The sequence below is a fragment of the Arvicola amphibius genome, chromosome 6, assembly GCF_903992535.2.
Source record: "Arvicola amphibius chromosome 6, mArvAmp1.2, whole genome shotgun sequence".
Classification (NCBI taxonomy): Eukaryota; Metazoa; Chordata; class Mammalia; order Rodentia; family Cricetidae; genus Arvicola; species Arvicola amphibius.
The window spans coordinates 93,168,130-93,192,607 of NC_052052.2; the positions used below are offsets into that span (position 1 = coordinate 93,168,130).

Here is a 24,478-nt window from a genome sequence, read left to right on the forward strand (position 1 = left end):
GGACTAGGCAGGACAGAAACGTCCATCTACATATCTCTAACTAAGACAATGAGCTAACAGTATTGTCTACTTTGTGATGCCACCCTGGCACATCTCTGAGGGTATTTCCAACAGGTTTAACTAAAGAGCAAAGACTCATTGTGAAGATACCATGTGGGAAGCTATGAAGATAAACCCCAAGCTTCGCAGTAGTGGTTTAATTAGGGTTTTATTACTGTGAAGCAGACACCATGACCAAACAACTCTTAGAAGGGAACAATTAGCTGGGCCTGACTTACAGTTCAGAGGTTTAGTCCATTATCATCATGGCAGGAATTATGGTGGCATGCAAGCAGATATGGTGCTGGAGAGATAGCTGAGAATTCGAACACCTGAATCCTCAAGCAGCAGGAAGAGAGTGGAGACACTGGGCCTGGCTTGAGCATCTGAGACCTCAAAGCCTGTCCTTAGTGACACACTTCCTCTAACAAAGCCACACCTACCCAATAAGATCACACCTCCTGATAGTGCCACTCCCTTTGGGCCTATGGGGGAAACATTTTATTCAGAACCAACACAAGAGGAGTCCCCAGGATGATGAAAATGTTAAGATCATGGGCCATCGGCCAAGGAAAGCTGCACATACAGAGCACAACTTGACGAAGACGGTGGTCGGATTTATGTGCTGTAGGAGACAGAAACTGGAAGAGCAGGGCTTCAGAAGCCCAGGTGATTCTATTACAAGCCCCTGGATGCTGAACATGGTGGTGTAGATAGGAATTGCTGTTTTCCCTATTGAGATTTTTATTTGGTTTGTTTGGTTTTCCAGGACAAGGTTTATCTATATAAGTTCTACCTGTCACTCTGTAGACCAACACTGGCCTTGAATTCAGAGATTGCCTGCCTTTGCTTCCAAGGTGCCAAGAGCCACACCTAGCTCTCTGTTTGAGTTTTGGTCTTACCTTGACCCACTCTTTTCTTACTGTGTTTCCTGTTCCTCCATTTTATTAGGCGATGATTATTCTGTGACATATATGCTAGAATTATATAACTTGGCAATGTTTCTTTATAGGCATCATCATTACAAATTGCTTTGACTCTTAGAATAGACTTTGGACTGTAAAGATTTGGGGGACTCTTAATAGTGAACTAAATAAACGTTTGCATCATGAGATGCCCATGAGTCTTTCAGAATGAGATATGGAATATTTTCACTTAAAATGATGAGTTTAGTTGTCAAAGTGGTAAGTGGTAGATTAGTAGTAGTTCATTGTCAGCTTGATTGCTTTAGCCTCATCTAGTAGACATGCCTCGGCGTATTTTCTAAGGAAATTTCAAAGAGATTTAACTGAAGAAGGACAAGAGAAGACCAAGTCTGTTATGTGGGCAGAGCCTATCCCATGGTGCTTGGGGGTCCCAAACAGCATAAGGTCAGGAGACAAAAAGAACTTCACAACAGCATTTTTCTCTGTTCCCTGACTATGGTGCAGTATTATCAGCTGCCACCATACCTCCAGGTCACTGAGGACTTAAGTCTCAAACCTCTTCCCTTAAATTGCTTCTTGCCAGGTAGTTGGTCACAGAAAGCAGAAAAGTAACTTGGGGAATATTATTTTCAGGTGTGTGATTTCTGTTTATGCTGCATATTGTTTAAACTCTGTGAAGCTGTGTGACTGGTGCCTGTCTAAGATGCCTGATGTCCTAATAAAGAGATGAACAGCCAATAGTGAGGGAGGAGCAAGGATAAGCGGAGCTAACAGGCAGAGAATATAAATAGAAGAACAGGGAGCGAGGGGAGAGAATAGGAGAGGAGGACATCAGGGGCCAGCCACCGAGCTACACAGTAAGCCACTGAGAAAGAAGTAGGGAAAGGTGTACAGAAATAGAGAAAGATAAAAGCCCAGAGACAAAAGGCAGTCAGGATAACATAAGTTAGAAAAGCTAGCTAGAACAAGCCAAGCGAAGGTTGGGCATTCAAAACTAAGAGTAAGGTTCTATGTGTGGATTTATTGGGAGCTGGATGGTAGCGTCCCCCCAAAGCTAAAGAGGCAAAACATCACACAACAGTACTAATACAGGAATATATAATTACTTGGGAGATGGAAGCATTTTCTCAGTTCCTGCACAGTGGATCAAAACTCTCCTAAGCCTCACACTTGGCCTAGGGCTCAGTCTCGTGAATGGCGCTGTCTTTCTTCGCTTGCCCTTCCAGGACCTGGGAACTCTGCTCTTCCCAGGCACTCTCCCCACCACAGTCAGGTAGCTGCCGAGTCCTTTGCTGCTACACTCAAAGTCTCCCTTCTGCTATCTAGATGATATCCTCCGCGTTCCCTGCCAGGACCACTGGTTCTCAGCCAGGTGTTGTCTTATTTGTAGATGTTCATGAAATTTAGAAATTGTTTTTCTACCTAATGAAATTTTTATATTATTTACCCGTGTGTATACATATATGTATATATAATCACAAATATTTTAAAACTAAATAAGTATAAATGCAAAAGTAAATATTATCCAGTTAAATGTTGCAACGTGGTTCTGTCTGATGCGATAAAGACAAAACTTTTTAACCTAATGGAAAATGAGACAAAAATACTTTAAATACCTGAAGAGCAAAGCTCGGTGATAAAAGATTCCTTTCTTGATGTATCCATTGGTATGACATGGATTTCAGTTGAAACTTCAGTTCACTTATATGAAGCTCCCAGCTGAAGTAAGATGCTTCTCTTTTGAATCTTACCACCCTTTTATCCGCTACATACCTGTGCCCATTACATGGAGATGAAAAAACAGTCAGTTTTAATCGCTTACTTTTGATGTTTATGTATGCTTGTATATACAATTACCATGTAAAACTACATTTCCTCTGGTTTTTATTTGCTTTACTTAAAAAAAGGACTTGTTGGGGGGGACATGCTTACTGTACTAGTCAATCACAATACATATGTAAACGAAAATCATGCTGATTAGCATTCAGGCAGAGAAGAAATAAATGCTAAGATCCCACTGGGTACACACAATCTAAATGATTATCACACTAAATATAAATGTAATCACACAAGCTAAATGATTATCACACTTAATATAAATTAATTTTAAAGCTTTATCTTATTTTGGAACAGTGTTTAAGTGTTTTAGTCTGAAAGTGAAAGCATTTACAACTGTGGACTTTCTTCTTTCAAGGCATTTAAGCTCAAAAGCAAGAGGAAACCAGAACAACTTTCCCACTAGACTCATAACATTTTCAAGGGTGTTGGGGGGGGGGGTGCCTATACGTTTGAGATGAGATCTCAGCATATGGCCCAGTCCTGGCCTCACCCTTCTGAGGCTCCTCATGCCTCTGCCTCCTAAGACGAGCTTATAAGCAGTGTAATTTCATAATTTTTATTTAAGTTTTTTCATTTAAAAGTTTATTTTTTTAAGAAGAAAGATACAGTATTATATAATACTGACATCAAGGGAGAGAGGAAGAAAATGCATGGGAGGGGTAGCAGATGGGTGGGAGATGAGAATTTGGGACACTTTGGAGAGATTTTCTTTTTGAGGATCTCAGGATAATGTCAATAAACACATCTTTAAAGATTCTCTGTAACTAAGAACACATTCAGAGAAAAAAGGGAAAAATTGAAAATTTAAAGGAAAGGTTGGCCTTTGGCTGCACCATGAGGAATAATGTCTAGGGAAGAAGAAGAGAGGGAGAAGGGAGGGGGGGGAAAGGGAGACCACCTCAAAACACAGTACAACAAAACAGAGCAACTAACCAAAACAAAGAAACCCCAGAGCTAAACACCACCTAGCAATGAGTAGGGAGGTGGAGCAGAGCTGTTGATCCACCCATCTCGTGACAGCCTGGCCTGTGGTGGAACAGACCTCTGCCCCGGTCACGTTTGAAAATCTAATGATTCGGAAGTGATGAGGAGAGCCTCTGCTAGGAACTCGGGGCTGGGAAGAGGCGGGACGAATGTTCACGGGACTCGAATCAGAGTTCTCCCCAAGTCATCATGTCTCAAGGACACGGAGATCCTGCTATAGCCAAACGCCTCTTCTCCCCGAGTCCTGGCTGACAGAAGTCAGCGTCTAGCAGCTGTGAGCTTTGCCTCTGTCACTTCCAGGTTTGCCTACTGCTTCTTGGGCTCCCTCCTGGAGTGGCTAGGGCTCCACAGAGACCGCAACTGTTGCTAGAGCTGGGTGGTGTCAGTCATGGAGCCCATCCCCCATTTCTAGTCTTTCCTGCTCCCTCACAGTCCTGCTCCCAGCCTCAACACCTCGTTAATGGAATGAGCCCAATGAGGAGGGCAACTTCTGAGCCTTACACGGAGCTCTGGTCCCTGCCCTGCAGCAAGCTCTCAGAATACCCACAGTCCACTCGAGAGAAAGAGCAAATAAACTTGGCAGACACCCATCAGAAAAAACAGGTGCTTATTTGTGCTTGAGAACTCACAACAGGACGCCCTTTAAGTGATGAGGACCACGTACACCTAAGAAATGATTTCATTTTTAAACACGAATTCATTCACAGCCCTCTCTCATATCAAAGCTTTTAATCCAGTTTAACTAGAAAAAAGCAACAGGCGTTTGTCTCTGAGCATCTCAGCTCTGACTCTCACATAACAGAAATGAAGAGCACTCGGGCTGTGGAGTCAGAGCTCAGGCGCCATCAACCACGGCAGTTTATTTTGTTGATTTTATTCTAAATTAACTTTAAAAAAAGCAAACCACTGAAGCTTTTAAAAATTCAGAAGTAAGTATACACAGAGAGAGGAAGATGTGGGGAGAGAGCTCACTTGGCAAGGGCCTCGATCTGGTCCTTAATGTTGGTGATGGGCAGAATGGACTTGGTCACCTCGTACACGTACAGGCAGAACTCAGGGTCAGGAGGCGGGTACCACTCTTTGTCAGGGCTGCCCTCTGTCAGTTTGGGCACTGCTAGGACCTCTTCTTCCTCCTTCACCTTTTCTTCTTCTTTTTTCCCCCTCCCTTTCCTTTGAGAGTAAACAATAATAAAATCCCGTATCCAGTCAATCAAATGACCAATACTTACTATACTCTGAATTAATCTGAAAAGCTTAGAGGAATAAGGAAAAGGCAGCTGGGGAGGGAAATGAATTACAACAACTCACATGTATAAAATGCCCCCCAAAAAACAAAAAAACCCAAAAACTAGAGACAATTCTATTCAAATGCCCTTTGATAAGAAATAGGTGTATATAGTGATAAACCCTTACAATGAAATACTGATCAAGGATAAAAAGGAATAATCTAGTAGTGCACAAAATAATTTGGAACTGTCTCAAAGGCATTGTGCTGGGTGGAAAACAGCAGTATCAGATGTAATGTACAAATGATCTCGTAAAAGTCATCGTCTATGACCTGGTGGCGCACACCCTTATTGCCAGAACTCAGGAAGTAGAGATAGGCCGATTGCTGTGGGTTCAAGGCCAGTCTGGCCTACATAAGTGAATTCCAGGCCAACCAGGGATACATAGTGAGATCTTGAAAAACCAAAACCCCAGAAAACACCACCACCAAGTCCTGTCCACCTCAGAGACTGAACTGCAGCATCAGGGACTGAATGGAGAGTGGCAGGGTTAGGGTCCTGGGACGCTTGGACTATGTTCTACTCTCACGATCTGGTTACACAAATTCCCCCTCTAAATTCCATAGGGTTTTAGACAAAAGGCTATTTTGTGGCATATTAATTAAAACTGTAATTGTGCTGTATACAGAACTCTCCTTACATCTGCATAAGAGTGATTCCTCACTTTGACACCATTTATGCCTAGCATGGTAGATGGCAGCGCCTGCTCTTCATGCACGCTAACACTAAGTGTATTTATATCCTTGAATCCATTTCCAGCTAGGCACCCTTTCTCCAAACAGCTTGTCCTAAACCTTTGGCCCTACTCCATACTTTATCATTGCCTCATCAGAATCTCCAGCTAGTAGATAAAGTCTTTTCTGTCCTTTGTACCCTTGGGGATTACAAAGGGTGGCACTAGCTGAGAGGACTGAGAAGAAATGACAGGAGAGCAAGCTGGGGAGGAAAGGGTTTAATTAAGCTTACATCTCTTAGCTTACACTCCCTCGTGAAGAGAAGTCACCATGGGCCTTGGAGAAATGCTACTTACTGGCTTGATTCTCATGGCTTTCTCAGCCTGCTTTTCCATATATCCCAGGACTACCTACTCAGGGATGGCACCACCCACAGTGGGCTGGGTCCTTCAACATCAACCACCAATACTAATACTAATACTGAGAAGAATAACATGACCACAGACTTGTTTACCAGCTGACCTGCTTGGGCACTTTCTCAGCTAAGGCTCCCTCTTCCCAGATGACTCAAGCTGACCAAAAATCAACTAGTGAATCCTCTAAGAGGAAGAGGACGATCTCCCTAGATGGTCACCATGGCCCATTTGTAAGGAAACCACAGAAACTTAAGCATGAAAGAGTCTCAGGTAAGACTCAGCTTTCCCACTTCTGAGATGGCCCAGACTCCAATGGTCCCGATTTGTGATTTTAGCCTTTAGTAAGTTTTCTCCTTTATAAGGGCCAAAGGGCAAGTTCAGTAAATGACACTCTTTTTGTTAGTTTGGTTTGGTTTTTGGTTTTCCAAGACAAAGCTTTTCTGTTTAACAGTCCTGTCTGTGCTGGAACTTACCCTGTAGACCAGGCTGGCCTCAAACTCACAGAGATCCACCTATCTCTGCCTCCCAAGTCTGGGATTAAAGGCGTGCACCACCACTCCCGACTCTTAAGGTAGACAAGTCTTTGGTGAACCAATACTCATGTGGGCAGATCAAGAGGTCTATCCAAATATTCTTGGATGGGGTGGGTGGGGTATCTCAGAAAGAAAGACCAAGTCCCACTGGTCCAGGCAGGTCAGAGTCGTAAAGTGTGGGCTTCCTAGTGTCCCTCAGTTCAACCACATACCTGCTCCCCAGCTGTGGACCCTGCAGGGACAAGTCTCAAAGCCAGCTGTAGTTTTGAGGGGGTGAGAGTTTCTGGGTGCTTCTATTGCTTCTTCCTGACCTTAGTTCTATCAATTTTTCTAGCAGAATTTTGTAACTTGGTCATTAGTGATATGTAAATAAGCATATTAATTTTAAAGTAAAGAGACTGTTGTTTTAGCTAAACATGCTATATCCTCCTATGTATGGGTGCAGATATTTTATCCTGTGTTCAGGAGGCTAGACTCTCACAATACTAAGGTTAAGCAACAGATCTTACTGAAAAATTCATTACCTAATTGACAAGGAACTTGAATTTGTTCCAGATTCAAACAAGCCAAGAATATGGAGCTAACCTGGGGTAGGGATGAGCAGCATCCAAGTTAAGTAATTCCCAAGTACTGGGTTTATGTTTCAATGGAGCAAACCAGTGGTGGGAATTATTTATCTTTACCCATTATTTACCACACAGGGTAAAAGGAAAAAAATCAACTGAAGTTCACATGAATTATTCTTTTCAATATTTTGAAAAAAGTCAAAGATTCCTTCAACTGCTATTAATGAGTACAAACCATTTCCCCCCACTTTTGTAGTGCTGGTGCCCAAGCCCAATTTATATTGCTTGCTGGGCAGACTCTCTGGCACCAAGTTATTTAAGACCCAAGAGGTAGCTACTAAATAGGAAATTTTAGGTGCTTGGTTGTGGTTCAGTGTGAGCCCTTACCTGCCTTGGAGACTCCAGGGTTCCATGCCCAGCACAGAATAAACAAAAGCTACATCTCCCTTTCTGAACCTTGTTGTATAATTACAAGTTGTCATGATTGTAACCCAGAGATTTCCTACCTTGATCCTTTCTCCTTGGTGGCACCTCTGCCAAGGACAGTGTTTCGTCCTGATGTGGGCTCTGATTTTTCTTCCGTGGGAGATCCAAATCCAGCACTAAAATGATAACTATTTCTCTTTTTTGTCATTTGTAAAGAACATGTCTTATTCTAGCTGTAACCTTGGCAACAGGTTACATTTACAAGCTAATTTTATTAGAAGGTCCTTTCTCTCCCATTATGATTGGGTCCAATCCCCATTGTTAACAGTCAGAGCCTATTCCAGCCACAGTTCAGGGAAACTCAACCTCAATTACAGGTCCCCTACACCTAACCCCCCCCCCCCCCGAGATCTTTACCAACGCAGTTTACAAAACAATTATGCAGCTCTATCACCATAAGAAGAAAAAGAATTGAGCTGCCAAAAATCTAAAAATCAAACAACAAAAACCTCCGTCTTTCATCTCTTGAGGGTGAGTTGAGTGTTGATGAGATATGTCCTTACGTGCTCTTCTCTTTGCTTGCCCTTCTTAAGGAAGATGAAGAAGAAATGCTTCGTCCGTAGCCAACGTCTGACAATTTATCCTCCATAGATGGAGGTGGGGAGCTAAAATGTTACACATTTGCACTTAGGTACAAACTGAAGTTTGTCAACACTAACTTTGCCCTATAAAGCAGATTGTTTTGGAAAGTCATACTATTTTTAAAAGCATGAAAGAGAGGTTGAGACTAAAATAAAGCCAAACTCTCCCCAAGCCAGAGCAGGAAAGACTTGCGCGACATAAATAGCATGTTGGTGGTAGATAGATACACAGGCTTACAGGATCGGTCTGGTTGTTTTTTTAATATTGAGCTGGGGCTGGGGTGGTAGCTCGGTTGGCAGAGAACTTGCCCAGCATGCACACAGGCTTGGGTTTGAGCCTCTTCACCACATAAATGATGCCTGGTGGTACAGGCCTATAATCCGCTCAGGCTTGGAGGCAGAAGTTCAAGGCCATCCTCAGCTATACAACAGGAGATTGAAGCCACCTTGTGCTATAAGCAATCCAGTTTTAAAAGCCCAAAATGTGTAAACCAGGTGTGGTGGCGCACACCCTTAACCCCAGCACTATAAAGGCAGAGGTAGGTGGATCTCTGTGACCTCAAGGCCAGACTGGACTACATAACAAGACCCTGTATTTTTTTTATAATACTTTAATATTTAGCTCTACCATTTATTATTTTAAAGAAAAATGATGGTGGTAGTTGCATGCTACTATACATTTCTGGAGCCTTGTCAATACTTTCTACATTTACATTCTCTGGTTATTTCCCCAAATCCACTGGAAAGTACTAACGTGGAATCAATCAATGGAGAACACGGGTTGTTCCTGTGGACTGGTCCTTTTTCTCAGCATTAGATACAGCTGGGAGGAGACCATACAGGGACCTTTTACACGCATGTGTATTTACTAGCGGAAATGGCACACTTCTCTCCCTAAAGCACCACTACCCCAAAGACTCACGTGTCAGATTTACTGTTGACTAACAGAATAGCACGGTGATCATTCAGCTCCTGTAAACAGAGTTCCTTCAGTGGCAAAAGCTTGGTACCAGGATTTATCTGTAAGATAATGTGACCGCCAGAGTGGGTTCTCCACATGTGCCGTGATTTAAACTTCAGTGCTGATAGGAAGGTTCCTGACAGCTTGAAGAGTCTAATCCATTCATGAGCACACACTACAGATGGAGAACTGAAAGACAGACCAGACAATAGACAGAGAGAGGAGGACTTCACCTGTAAAAGTACCTGCGAGCGGAAACTGATTCCTTAGAAACTGTGGGCTGTAAAGATGGCTCAGCTGTTAAGAGCACTTGTTTCTCTTGAAGAGAATCCAAGTTCAGTTCCCAGAATCTAGTGGCATTTCAAAACTGTCTGTAACTCCAGTCTCCAGAGAGCTGATGCTCTCTTTTGGACTTCTCAGGCACCATGCACACAACACACATGGCACATGTACATATATTCAGGTAAACACGCATAAACATGTTAACACAGAGGGAAGAAAATTTCATGGGGTCCTACCTCTAAATAAGGAACCACAGGCAACTAACGATTGCTGGGAGAAGGGGAACTAACCTCTCCTAAGGATGAGCCCCCTTATTGGTTATCCAGTGCCAAGTGGTCAGCCCTGAAACCATATACACACAAACAACAAAAGTGGACTCAGCAGATTCTCTCTCTCTCTCTGTCCATCCATGCACACATGCATCCACATACATATATATGTATATAACAATAATAATCAAAGAAAAGGAGGCTATCAACTGGAGAGTGGGAGGGCACACAAGTGATTCCAGGGCAATTTTGTCAGCCTGAGAGAAGAGGGCAGACTAGATAAACTTCTGGATCTATTTGATCAAGCTAATAGATTTCATTCCTAACTAAGATAGTTTTCATAATCTTTCAAAACAATGCAAAGAAATCCTCTAACACTGAAACATACTCCATTCTACAGGGATCCTGCCCCATTTCCCATTCAGATGGAGGTCCTGCTCTTGTCGGGGTCTTCGAGGATCATATGATCTGGGTTCCTTTACCCATCTGAAGTAATCTCCAGTCTCCCATGTTATCAGCCCTGTTCCTATACTGTCCCTGGCCCTAATACTCCTTAGGCATACCAGGAAATTTGCCCCTATTCCTCTGCCCAGAAAGTTCTTTCCTAGATAGCCACCAGGCTAACTTTCCTACTCTCTCCGAGTTTTTATTCAGATATCACACTCAGTGAGGGCTGCCTCACCACCATTTTGAAAATGGCGACTATCCGCTTTATTACCTCATGGTTTGTAGATGCTCCCACCCTAATTCTGATTGACTCTCCCCCCATCCCCACCCAACTCTAGCATGATTGCTCTTGTCTGTGGCCCTCCCATTGGTCCCATGGGAGCAGAGATCTTAGTGAAAGCCTACAACATCAGAAGCATGGTACTTACAGAGTGAATGAATCAGAATTCTCCTCTATATAGAATAGGTTCATTGAGTGTTTCAACGCTCATGCCCTGCTCACTGCCAGCATTTCCCTGTGTGTTCTGGGCTGGATTTCCGGCTCTTGTCCTCAGCTCTCCTGAAGCATCTCTGTGCTGATGCTATAGCAGTTCTCTTAAAACCACTTAGTGTTGAATACAATGAACTTTTGTGGTGCAATTTCTTGGTAGTTTGTGTGTGTCATGTGTGTTACTGGACTTGAATTAACAAGCTGACTTAAACTACTGGTAAAGCAGAATCTGGCTTAAACTGTATGAGAATGCAAAGCCTTATAGCCAGGAGTCCAGGCTAAAGTGCTGATTTTCACACTTCTGTCTGTAAAAATATATCAGGATGAAAGGGGAAACCATAGTAAAACACAATCACGTCCTGTCACTTACCCGACCATAATCATAGAATCCATCAGTAATTATGTTGCTTGATGACAAATAGCCAGTCTGGCTATATTTCAGGGAAAGGTTGCTGTTGAGCAATTTGTTATAGGCTGCCTCACTGAATTTATTTTTCCGACTTACTGATAGATTAATTTCTTCAAGAATATCTAGAGCCCTGTCACAAAATAAATAAAAAAGACAAAAAAAAAAGACCTGTTTGTTTTCTCCAGGCCACTGACGTTGAGCTCCAGAGTGAAGAACTGAGATGAAACGGTTGGTGCCTCCCTTGCCTTCTTAAACAAAGTAAAACTGACAGAATTATGAAGACAAATCAGTGCTTTCTGAGAACACAAATGCCACGCGATAGATCATATTCAAACAGTTGGTAGGACATGGCCTGGGTAAATGGCTGCATTCAAAGCCTGGCTGACTGTCTGTGCACTGCTGGGAGGTGGTGGAGCCCTGAGGTGGGATCCAGGGGAGGGAGGGAGGGCATTGGTGTGTGTCCTTGAAAGGGTTATTGGGAGCCATTCCTCCTGCTCTCTGCTTCCTGGCTGCCCTGGAGGTGAGCAGCCCTGCTTGGCTCCATGTTCCCACTGTGATGTGTTGCCTCACCCCAGGTCCAGATACAATGAGACCAAGCAACCACGAGCTGAAACCTCTGAAACCTGAAGGAGACCAAGTAGCCACGAGTTAAAACCTCTGAAACCGTGAGCCAAAACCAACCTTTCCTCTGTGGGTGTCTTCCTCAGGCACTGTCGCAGCAACAGGAAACAGATGAATGGGTGTTTTTAGGGAACAATTCTTTGTCCTTTTTGTCATTTCTTTATTTTTAGGTTGACATACAAACTAGTGGGTTCTACTGTGACATTTTTGTATGCATGCGCCACTGTACTTTATTCTAACTTGCATACTCATTGGCCTTCCTCATCCTCCTTGCCCCCTTGGCTGGCTCCCTTCCACCCTCTAAAGATCACTACTTTCTGTAATAGAACACTTGTCACATGTCACATGTATTCTGTTACCCTTCGTTTTCCCTTCTCCATTGCTCCTTTAAGATTTCTTCCTCCCCTCTCAGGGTCTCCTTTAAACACACACATACACTTATAATTTAAATCTAGGTTCTACATATAAGAAATACATACTTGTCATTCTGAGTCTAGATATGAATTTTACTCAGTGATCTTCAGTTCTATCCACTTCTCTTCAGGTGTCAGGACTGCAGGGTTTTTGTTTGTTTTTCAAGACAGGGTTTCACTGTGTAACAGCCCAGCTGTCCTGGTACTAGCTCTTAGAGACCAAGAAGGAGCTAGATAAAATTCCACAGCTTTCTTTATTTGTTTGTTAATGGACATCTAGGCTGGTTCTATTTCTCAACTGTTTTGGGTGAGCATTCGGATGGTCTCTGTGGTATGTGTACTTACAGTCCTTCGGATGCAGTTTACACTCTTTCTGGCTGTGTATCAGGGCTCATCCTTCCCTACAGCATTTATTGTCATTTATTTTCTTGATAACAACTTTCTGACTGGCTATAACAGAATATCAAAATAATTTTAACTTGCATTTCTTTGATGGCTAAGATAGTGAACACTTTTCCAGATATCTGTTAGTCATTTGTATTTCTTCTTTTGAGAATTATCTATTCAGTTCATTTGCCCATTTATTAACTGGATGATCCTTCGGATGGATACTCTTTACAATTTTTTACATGTTCTAGTTATTAATCCCATATAATCTGCTATGTAGTTATTGAAGGTATTGTTCTCTTCTGAAGACTGCTCATGCTGGCGACTATATTCTGCTGTGCATAAATGAGAAATTCTATCTCATCTGTGAATTCTTGGGATTATTTCCTGTGCCCTTGGAGTTCCTTTCAGAAAGTGCTTGCCTGAGCCTATACCTACAAGTATAGTCTTGTTTTCTTCCATCAGTTTCAAGGTTTCAGGTCTTACATTAAGGTCTTCTACCTACTTTAAATTTTTCTTTCTGCACCATAAAAGACTAGAATCCATTTTTCTACATGTGGATAGCCATTCTCCCCTGCATCATTTGTCAAATATTCTATATTTTCTCCAATGTGTATTTTTGGCATCTTTGTCAAAAAATCATGGGGCTGTGACTATGAAGGTTAAAATCTGGAACCTCTCTTGTATTCCATTGGTCTAAATGCAGGTTTTGTTCCTATGGCTCTACAGTATAATTTAGGATCGACAGGTATGACACCTCCAGCACTGCTCTTTCTGCTTAGTGCTGCTTTGGCTCTTTTGAGTTTTTTATGCTTTCATAAAAATTTCTGGATTATTTATTCTAATTCTGTGAAGATTGTCACTGGAGCTTTGATGGATGCTGTGCTCAATATGCCAATAACTTTTGTAGTGCAAGTGTTTCCACATTGTTGATTATGCCGATCTAAGAGTGAAGACCGTCTTCCCATCTTCTAGTGTCTTCTTCAACTTATTCTTTAGTGTCCTTATTTTCATTTTAGAGGCCTTTTACTTCACTGGCTCTGTTTATTCCCAGACATGATTTTTAAATGATTGTAGATAGGATTTGTTTTGCTCCTATTTCTTTCTTAGAAGGTTTAATGTTGGGACATAGAGAAGCTACTAATGTCTGGATGCTGATTTTAGATCCTGCTAGTTGCTGAAAGTATTTGTCAATTCTAAGAGTCTTTCTGTGAAGCATTTAGCATCTTTTAAATGAAAGATTAAGCTTTCTGCAAACAGGGACAATTTGACTTTTCCTGTTTGTATCTTGTTCCTTTCTTTCTCTTGTTGCACTAGCTAAGACTCTGCACTGTTGAATCTCAGAAGTCGCTGTAGCTGCCTATGTCTTGTTCCTGATTTCAGAGACAAGGATTTTAGGTTTTTGTTCACTTAAAAATATTGGCTATAGGCTTGCTGTATGTTTCCTTATTTCTGTTGAGGTATTGTAGAATATTATTTTAACTAGGCAAAGGTATGTTACATTTGTGCTGTAGAATATTATTTTAACTGTGTAAAAATGTGTTATTTTTGTTTGTGCTGCATTTGTTTAACGATGTAAGGATGTGTGTTTAATTATGTAAAGATGTGTTGCATCTGTTTCACGTTGCCTGGCTAAGATACCTGATTGGTCTAATACAGAGCTAAATGGCCAATAGATAGGCAGAAGAAGGATAGGTGGGGTTAGCAGGCAGAGAGAATAAATAAGAGAAATTTAGAGTCAAAGAAAAAGAGAGGAAGAATGAGAGGCAAAAGGAGGAGGGAACAAGGGAGATGTCAGGGGCAAGAAGTTAGGCAGACACCAGTCAACCAGACACAGAGAAGCAGTAAAAGAAAGATATACAGAAGAAAGGTAGATAAAGAAAAACAGGCAAATTTAAGTTAAAAGGGCTAGCCAGAAATGTGCCTAAATTAGGCTGAGCATTCAAAACTAATAAGAAGCCTCCATGTCATGATTTGGGATCTGGTTGATGGGCAAAAAGAAAAAGCCTGGTACAAAAATGATCCTTTTTTATTTTCTAATTTCTTCAGAGTTTTTACCATGAAGAGATGTTGAACCATCCCAGATGCCTTTTCTCCAGTGACTGAAACGGTCATATGACTTCTGTTGTTTAGTCCAGTTATTTACTCTGTGTCTTAGGGTTTCTATCGCCATGAGGAGACACCATGACCACAACAACTCTTATAAAAAAATATTTAATTGGGGCTGGCTCACAGTTCAGAGGTTTAGTCCATAATTGCATGGCAGGGAGCATGGTGACACATATGGCAGATATGGTACCGGAGAGGTAGCTGAGTTCTGCCTCTGTACTTGTAGGCAGCAGGAAGTGAATGCCACAGTGGGCCTGGCTTGAGCATCTGAGACCTCACAGCCTACCCCAGTGACATACTTCCTCCAACGAAGCCACACCTCCTAAGAGTACCACCCCTGTGAGCCTATGGAGCAATTTTCATTCAAACAACCATGCTCTGTTACACTACAACCCTGCCCAGTGTCTAAGCTTTGAATGTTCTTGAAATCACATCAGAAGAATGTTTGTGTCTATGTTTCTTAGGGAGATTGATCTATTGTTTTCTTTATGGTTGCATCCTTATCCAGTTTGGAATTAGGGTGATACTGGTTTCACAGAGTACATTTGAGAGTGTTCCTTTCTGTCTCACAGAACAGTTTGAGGGGCACTGGTATTAGCTGTGTCCTAAAGATTCAGTAGAATACAGCAATGAGTTGGGCCGGCCCTGGTTTTTCTTTTCATTGTTCATTTAATGCACAAAGAGTATGAGACCCTAGATTTTGTTAGCAAAATTATGCAATAAGAACAAATACTTGGGAAAGTGTGGAAACCTTCACAGCTCTTTTGCTACCATGCTAAGGAGAACCAAGCTTACCCGTAGCACGTGGGGAGAATAAACTGGGAGGAGGATGCTGATTAAATACGGATATCAGGTGAAAGGTTAGGTGTTGTGGGGAGGAGGGGTTAAATAAGGATAGTAGGGGCCCACCCAGTTTATTTCAGCCTTGAGACTGGGACATAAACTGTAGTATACTTTGTTTGTATTTTAATAAATAAAAGTTTGCCTGAAGATCAGAGAGTAAAACAGCCCCACTGGTCAGCTTTACAGACCAGGTAGTGGTTGCACACACCTTTAATCCCAGTAGCCACACTAGTTTGCCATAGAAACCAGGCGGTAGCCGGGCGGTGGTGGCGCACGCCTTTAATCCCAGCACTCGGGAGGCAGAGGCAGGCGGATCTCTGTGAGTTCGAGACCAGCCTGGTCTACAAGAGCTAGTTCCAGGACAGGCTCCAAAGCCACAGAGAAACCCTGTCTCAAAAAACAAAAAAAAAAAAAAAAAAAAAAAAAAAAGAAACCAGGCGGTAGTGGTGCACGCCTTAAATCCCAGACCTAGAGAGGAATATAAGACAGGAGGAGACAGCTCTCAGTCCCATTCTGAGGATTCCTGAAGGCCATTTCAGACTGAGGTAGAGGTAAAAGCCAGTGGCTGGCTGTTTTGCTTTTCTGACCTTTGGGTTGAACCTCAATATCTGTCTCTGGGTTCTATTAATCGTGTTACAATAAACAGGATTGTGCTTAGCAAAGGTGAAATAGAACCATTTATGAGGCTGGAGTGGAAAAGGAAACATTGGAAATGAATGTGGAACACTCAAGGAGGTCACCATCAGGTGGACAGGAAAGCAAAGGATGCCCTACCCTGGTGGTCCCCTGGATGCTAGTCTAAATAAATAACCCCACAGCCTCTACTTGATACTTCTCGAGCCTGAAGGATCTGCTTCTTTCTCTCCTGCCCTGCACCTGAGCTAGATGAATGGCAGCTCCACTTACCCAAGCCTGCATAACTCGACAGCCGTCAGCTCGTCACTGGCGCAGACCATCACAGCCCAGCTGGCATGCCTTCGTACCTTATCATTCTTGGAGTGCAGCAGCTCAGTCAGGGGCTCCAGACCACCACAGTTCCTTAGCTACAACCAGAAACCACAATTTACATGGTAAGAGTATAGACGTGGGACTGGTGAACCACACCTGTAACCTGTGTATTCAGACGCTGGGGCAGCAGACTCCTGAGTTCAAGGCCAGCCTGTATCACAGAGCAAGACCCTATCCCAAATCCCAGGGTTGTCCTGTCAATATGGTTCATGGAGAAAGCACAGCCTGCCATGACTAGAACTCTGGGTGCCATCCTCAGCAGGTCATGGAGGATAGAAAATCAACATTCATACATTAGAAAAATCTCATTATTTGATTATGCAAAGGTTTCAACTGTGCAAAGACAATTTTAGAATGTGCCAGTTTAGAGTTATTAAATGCAGGAGGAAGTCTGCCAGTCTTTACAGGCATCTGCTTTTCCATTCTAAGAAGCCCCAGGAAAGTCATTCCAGAATTTTTCAGAATTTCCCTGGGATGAGGGGGAGGTGGCGAACCATCTTCTCCCTGCAGTTTGGGGGAATATCTGTGCTTATCCACCCTGCGCCTGAACATTGGAGATTCATTTGGTCCTGACAGACATGAATGTGTTGCCTTACTCCTGAAAATGACTTTGTGCGTGTGATAAAATTACAGCTGCTGAGCCTGGGAGATGACACTGCACTCTCAAGTAGTCTCAGTGCCATTGCAAAGATTCCGACAAGAGGAAGACAGGAGTGCCAGAAGCAGAAAGGATATGGTGGGATACAGCGCTGCTGTGATAATCTATGAAGGTGGAAGACGGGACCATAAGCCAAACAAGGTGGGTGTCTCTAGAACGGTGGATCCCAGCCTTCCTAATGCTGCAACCCTTTAATATACTTCCTCATGTTGTAGTGACCCCAACCATAAAATTAACTTTATACTGTAATTTTGTTATTGTTATGAATTGTAATGTAATATCTGATATATAGGATTTCTGGTATGAGACCCCTGTGTATATGTTGTTTGACCCCCAAAATGGTCCTGAGCCACCAGTTGAGGACCACTGCTCTAGAAGCTGGAATGATCAATAAAACTGAGTACCCCCTCCCCCTCCAAAAAAAGCCTTCTGAGAGAGCAGTACACTGGAGACTTCTTGATTTTAGTTCCTAAGATCTATTTTGGGGGATCTGTCCTCTGTTTCTGTAAGTAATAGACTTTTCTTATTTTAAGCTGTGAAATGCTGGTAATTAATCATAGCAGCACTAGGAAAGTTACACACACACGAGCACGCACACACGCACACAGACACACACAGACACAGACACACACACAGACACACACACAGAGACACACACACACAGACACACACACAGACACACACACACACACACAGACACACACACAGACACACACACACGCTGCAGCCAGAGTTCACTGTTTCTCTAAGCAAGCAAACACTACTCACAGCACCTCACAGTCCAGGTCAACAGCATAGCCAAATCTGTGATGGAATAGTTCATAGAAAAGCACTTGTGTTTTGTTACTTTTTACCATAAAAAGTTGTTTCTTTGGGGAATAGAGAAGGGAAAGAGTAAGAAAGAAGCTGCATGGAGCTATGTTACTTACGTCACTAAGTAATTTCTAGGGATGAAATCCCAAGTAGGAAAAGAAAGATCTGAAAGTGTGCTTGTCTTGTGTCTGAGATGCAATTCTACACTCTCTAAGTCTAGAGAAAGAAAAGAACATTCCAGAAAACAGTGTTAAAGGCAGTGCTCAAAGTCAAGAGCCCATGTAATCAATGATTCACATTCAAGCATTCTCAAGTCCAACACAGGGACTCCAGTGCATCCATGCAACACCACACAGAACTCACTGGTGCATCCATGCAACACCACACAGAACTCACTGGTGCATCCATGCAACACCACACAGAACTTACTGGTGCATCCATGCGTCACCACACAGAACTCAATGCAGCATCCATGCAACACCACACAGAACTCAATGCAGCATCCATGCAACACTACACAGAACTCAATGCAGCATCCATGCAACACCACACAGAACTCAATGCAGCATCCATGCAACACCACACAGAACTCAATGCAGCATCCATGCGTCACCACACAGAACTCACTGGTGCATCCATGCGTCACCACACAGAACTCACTGGTGCATCCATGCAACACCACACAGAACTCACTGGTGCATCCATGCGTCACCACACAGAACTCACTGGGTCATTTGAAGCATGGCATGCTTAGGAAGCCAATTTTCTGACCATATTCATTTCTGGGTATAAAACAAGATAGAAATCTAATGCCTTGAGTTCTTTTGGCAGAGAGCTAACTTATTAATTTCTCCATCCACTTATTTTCTCATTCATTTAACATCTATTGATTAAAGAGGCATTATGAAAATCAGGCGTGGAGGCCCATATCTGTAATCCCAGCTCTCAGAGGGCAGAAGGGTAAGGGTGGTGAGCTCCAGGCCAGAGGCTAGCCCTGGTTATGCAGTGAGACCCTGCAGATAAATAATACATAAATAAACATTATGTATCATGTATATAGTAATAACATGAACAATGTTCAGAAAATTCCATTCCTTTTCCCAAAGCCTGAAGGGGTTTATAAGTTTTCCTTTAAGAACCATAAATTTCGCCGGGCGGTGGTGGCGCACGCCTTTAATCCCAGCACTCGGGAGGCAGAGGCAGGCGGATCTCTGAGTTCAAGGCCAGCCTGGTCTACAAGAGCTAGTTCCAGGACAGGCTCTAGGAACTACAGGGAAACCCTGTCTTGAAAAACAAAAAAAAAAAAAAAAGAACAATAAATTTCCAGGAGAGGCTCCAAAGCCACAGAGAAACCCTGTCTCGAAAAACAAAAAACAAAACAAACAAACAAACAAAAGAACCATAAAATGTGGAGTAGGAAGACAAGGAGAGACATGGCGAGTAATAGGAGCATGGGGTGAGGGTGGGGGTGGCCCAACCAAACTGGAGGGCTGGAAAAAGGCTGGTGAAGGAGGTGGTAGAGCTGGCTTTGAATGGGAAGAGGAATTTACCCGGTAGATAAAAGGGGAGACGACTTTTCCATGCAGAGAAACGGAGGAGGTAAACTAAGAGCGCACATTCACAGACAGCGGGTATTTCTGTACTGTGATATTCTAGGAAAAGCTGTTGCTTGGGCCGTTGGGCAGCAGGTGTGAGTCAGGTGGGGTTTTTGTATATAAAGACCACTCTTACCTTCTGTGACCTTGCAATGGTGTAAAGAGGATCACAGGCTAAAGGGCCAGTGTGGGAAGGGACGGCAGGAAAGAATCTTCTACAGTATCCCAGGCTAAACAGGCCCCTCTGCAAGTGCGGGATAGCATGGCCACAGCCCTGTTGCTTCCCTTCGGATTACCACCATCCAACACAGTACTGGCACTGAGTAGTAGGAAAATAAATACCCAGAGGCTAGCTGGGGGCCCCCGTAGATGAGTAGGAAGAAACCGTACCAACAGGAATGAGACCAGTTAGAGAGGATTATGTAGTGGTCTGAGCAGATGACTCCAAACCATGTGCCGGTTCAGCCTCACCTCGTTGCGGGCCTCCATATCACAGGCAGTGGCAGCCACGGTGAGCGCTGCGGTGCTCTGCACCACTGTGTTGGTGGAGTGCAGCGGGCCCAGCAGCGCGTGCATCACTTCGTGGCTCTGGATGGCTGAGCGCAGAGGTTCCTGAATGGCCATGTTGGTCAGCACGGTGGCAGCATTGGCGATGGCTCCGTCCCGCTTGCTCGACAGGAGGTTTATCAGCGGGGCGATGGCATCCGCTTCTGCAGCCGCACTGTGCACAGCAGGGAGAAAGGATTGCTATTCTCTCAGTTCAAGACAGTAGCAGAGGAGTTTGTAACCGAGTTCACTCGAACAAGCACAGAGATGATTTTAGAGACAGGATGGTTTGTTGTGCACTGAACCCAGAATGGGGTGCTAGTGATGTAAGTGCTTTCTGGGGAAAATTAATGAAATCAAATAATCGTGTCTTTGGGTTGCAGAAAAATACATGACCAAAACCTTTTAGGTCTCTTAAATCCTGGGTGTTTGTTCGGTTATTTTCTTCAGTGAGGATGAAAACTGGGAGTCACCTGGGAAGACTTTCAGTGAGGTGTTGTCCTGATTTGGTTGCATGTCTTTGGAGCATTTTGTGGGGAGGGGTATCATCCTGATTCTGGTAATTGGGCTGAAAAAACTTGATCACTGTGGGTGGCACCATTTCCTGGGCGTGGGATTCTGAACTGTACGAGTGGGGAAGCCAGCTGAGCACTAACACCCATGTCCACTTCACAGCTGTCTGCCCTTGCCTGTAGGTATGACCTGACTTCAGGTTCTTGCTGCCTTCACTGCCCCACAGCTGATGAACTGCAACCCCTAGTACTTGACAAAGGAGTCATGGATTTTGACCAAGACATGTTTGTGATGGTTAAAGATAAAAACATTCAATAGGAGGGCCGCACGGTGTTATGTGCCTGAAAAATAACCCACGTAATAAGATTTAAGAAGCACACTGGCCCTAAAGGACCCACAAGGGCGAACCTGCCAGGGCTATCATCTCAGTTATGGGGACAGCAAGGAGTTCAAGGCCTGTCTGGACTATGAAGTGAGTTTAAATTTAACCTTGGCTACCTGGTGAGCCAGTCTCAAAGGAAAAAGGAAAACAGGCAAAGGGGTCAGGACATGTAGCTTCCTGGTAGAGCGCTTACCTAGCACATTCGTGGCTCTAGGTTCATTCCCACTAACACAAAATCACGTTAGCAACAACTCTTTACCTAAATCATATTAGTAGAAGTCACCGAGACAACAAAACAACATCATCCCATACATTCAATAACAAACATCTCAAATTTGAACACCTTGAACTTACATTGGATTTATTTTTTCATTTAGGATAGTAGAAAAACTGAAGAAAAAAGTAAATTTGTCTGGGTTAGACACCAGTGTCCCAGTGCATTTAATTTGGTAACATCATCTACATTTGCTTACTAGGAGGAATAACCTGTGTCCTCAAAGACAAAAGTTATGACAATTGTCCTGTCCATCACAGAGCAGATGACAAATGAAATTTGAGTAGGGAGCCCAGTGGTCTTCTGGGAGAGTAGGCAGTGATGACCACATAAAAGAGTTCAGCAGAAAAGAGAACAATGCCCGGGTTAATGATGGGCTGGCAGGCTTGACCCACAGGTCCACTTGCCTGCATCTTTGCCTTATTAAGCCCCGTCCCTCCAACATACTTGTTGCCTTCAAGGAGAAGGTGATACCCAGTTTCATTTCCCTGCTGCTTCTTGCTCTTAGGATACAATTACCCCTTCCTATGGCATCTTCCGTTTTTTAGGAAGATGTCACCAAAATTGACTTGTATAAACATGCTGGAAGGCCCCACATCTGAGCATAGTAGCCGGGGACCAATGTTTAGTTTCATTTCCTTGGAATAATTTTTAAGTGGTCATTCGTTTTTATAAATAAGGAAGATTTTACATTTGATCTTAGTTTAAGAGCTGAAGACTAAGCAATAAGAATGAATTAGAACTTACAGATTTATCAGGAATTTTTCATGTTTTTCCTTATGTAATTTTTAGAGTTCACATACTGAATTTCTGCAGCATGTGTGTCTGTGTGTCTCTGTGTATGCACACACATGCACATGCGGGCATACACACCTTGTGCACATGCCAGGAACAGAACTCATGCTTTCCCACAAAACTACCTCCCAACCCCTGGAAGTTCTAGTTCAGTGTAATTTTTCTAGTTGACAAATGCTGAAATCTTTTCAAAACTCCTTCTTTTAAGTAATTTTTTGACACTTGTAACCCAGCTCCGCATGTCAAATGCTTCAAATCTATAGCCACTACAAGCATACTTTGCCCATGATACATGATTTCTTTGTCAAGTAGGAGGGGTTTTTATTCTTGGAAAATTGAAAGAACTCACCTCATTTTACATTTTTAGTTTCTTATGATAGCAAGAAACTAAGAAATGAGGGTGCGGGCTGGAGAGACAACTTAACTTAGGAACACTTACTACTTGCTTACTGCTTATGTTCAATGGCTCAAAACCACCTGTAACTCCAATTCCAGGAGACTGAATGTCCTCTTCTAGCCTCCAAGAACCAGACATTCAAGTGGTACACAGATACACAAGCAGACAAAACACCATACACAAAAACCAAATGAAATAAAAATATAAAAGACTCAGCTTATATGTCGAAAGAAGAGGAAGAAGGAGGAAAGAAGAGGAAGAAAAGGAAGAGGAGCAGAAGTAAGAAGAACAAGAATGAAACTAAGAAGCAGCAGGTCAAGACTGAGGGTTTTGATAAGGAGTCCTGAGCTCTTGCTCCTTGTGCTCGGAGTTGGCACTTTATGGTAAAGACGCGCTTCGCCTTCCCCGGTGGATGGCTGCTGTCTGCTCTTCTCATGGCTCTTTATGAAGACAATAGAAGAAATGGATAAAAACCTAGCTGCTTAAAAAGCCCAGGTTCCTGGTGCATGGTGGAAAATAACTTTTTCTGCCCTGCGCAGAACAGCCTCCCAGAGATAAAGTAAGCTTTCGGCCCTGAAGAAAGGCACTCAGTGGACCTCCACCCTCTGCCTCTAGTTTATGTTCTGTGTAACTCTAGAAACAATTACTAAAATGTGCTTGTGTCAAGAAACCAAACCCTTGTTGCCTAAAAACAAATTACAGGGATAAAATAAAATGCAGGATTCACATATTAAAAATTTGCATTCATCATATTTCTTTCAAACTCATGATATTGTTTTGCTTTTTCCTGTTTCTCATGTGGCCATTCAAAGACCAAAGGCTGTCTTATTTTAAAACCGTGTTTCAGTTTCTTTCATAGTACAGCGTTACCCGAGTGAGTGAGACAGAAGCCACACTGCTGGATTAGGGAATCCATAATTACAGGGCCATATGTCACTGCAATAGTTGAGGAATATTTTCTGATATTTACTATCATTCATTGCCATCCAGTTGGAGTTTACTCAAATGAGTTTAAGTGTAAATTTAAAAGAAAACAAGTTAACAACAAATACGGAGGTGAAGAAAAACATCTGTGTGCTTGTGTGAGGAGCAGAGGGGCAGTCTCCCCGCTCACTGCGTTCACCCAGGCCCTGCCTATACTGCCCTCTACCGCGATTTCTCACATCCACCCCTTTCTTTCTTCATCCTCCAGCTAAATCCAACCTGACCCCCTCTCCTGCGGATTAGCACCACTACAGAAAGAAGGTCCATGCATACAAATCATCCTTGACTTACAGTTTAAGTTGGGCTTTTTCAGAAGTACCAGACATTCAATCGAATCCATACTACAGATTTTCAATTTGAACATTCTTGCCAGGTTGGCAATATATCAATATATGCCATAATCCATTCCTTCCCGTTCCCTGCCCAGCTCCTCCCTACTCTACAGTGTGCTGTATCATGAGGCTAAGAATTCCATTATACTCATGGCATCAACTGCTGGCTTGCAATGCTGTTTCCCATGTATTTCCTCACACCCATGTTCCCTTTGCCCTAAACCCATCCCTCCTGCATTCCTCCTGAAGAACTGCATCTCCGCTGATAGCTGTGCAGCTGCTCTGTGCTGTCCTGGTGTGACCTCCCTCTCAATCACCCCCTTCCCCGCTGGGCCTACTGTCCATACAGGCTTCTTAGAGCCAGTTTGCCCCTTAGTTGATGTGTATTTCCAGTTTTGGGGAGACCAAACTATTTTTAACGCCTTGGATTAACTCTGGGTAGTGAAGAAAACTTTTGGGTTTGTTGAAAAAGGACAATGAGGGAGCCAACAATGGGCAAGGTCCACTTTCTGTGTCTAGGTTGACCTTGACTGAGGTCGGTCCGTCCAGTCCTCACCACAATGCTGTTTCCACAGAGACAGCTTCTAGATGAGGTTCAGTAATGGAATTCACACTTTAAA

The 24,478-nt window shown here is 43.1% G+C and overlaps 1 protein-coding gene across 1 annotated transcript in view; it reads right to left on the bottom strand.

Moving 5' to 3' along the window:
• The window catches only part of Armc3 (armadillo repeat containing 3), an 83,080-nt gene that overhangs the window by 2,815 nt on the left and 55,787 nt on the right, over positions 1-24,478 (bottom strand). Inside the window, 10 exon segments of the mRNA XM_042055318.1 lie at positions 626-843; positions 2,582-2,629; positions 2,631-2,738; positions 4,761-4,958; positions 7,770-7,865; positions 8,253-8,354; positions 9,253-9,350; positions 11,150-11,318; positions 16,468-16,604; positions 20,107-20,356. Coding sequence (XP_041911252.1) covers positions 626-843; positions 2,582-2,629; positions 2,631-2,738; positions 4,761-4,958; positions 7,770-7,865; positions 8,253-8,354; positions 9,253-9,350; positions 11,150-11,318; positions 16,468-16,604; positions 20,107-20,356 — 1,424 coding nt within the window.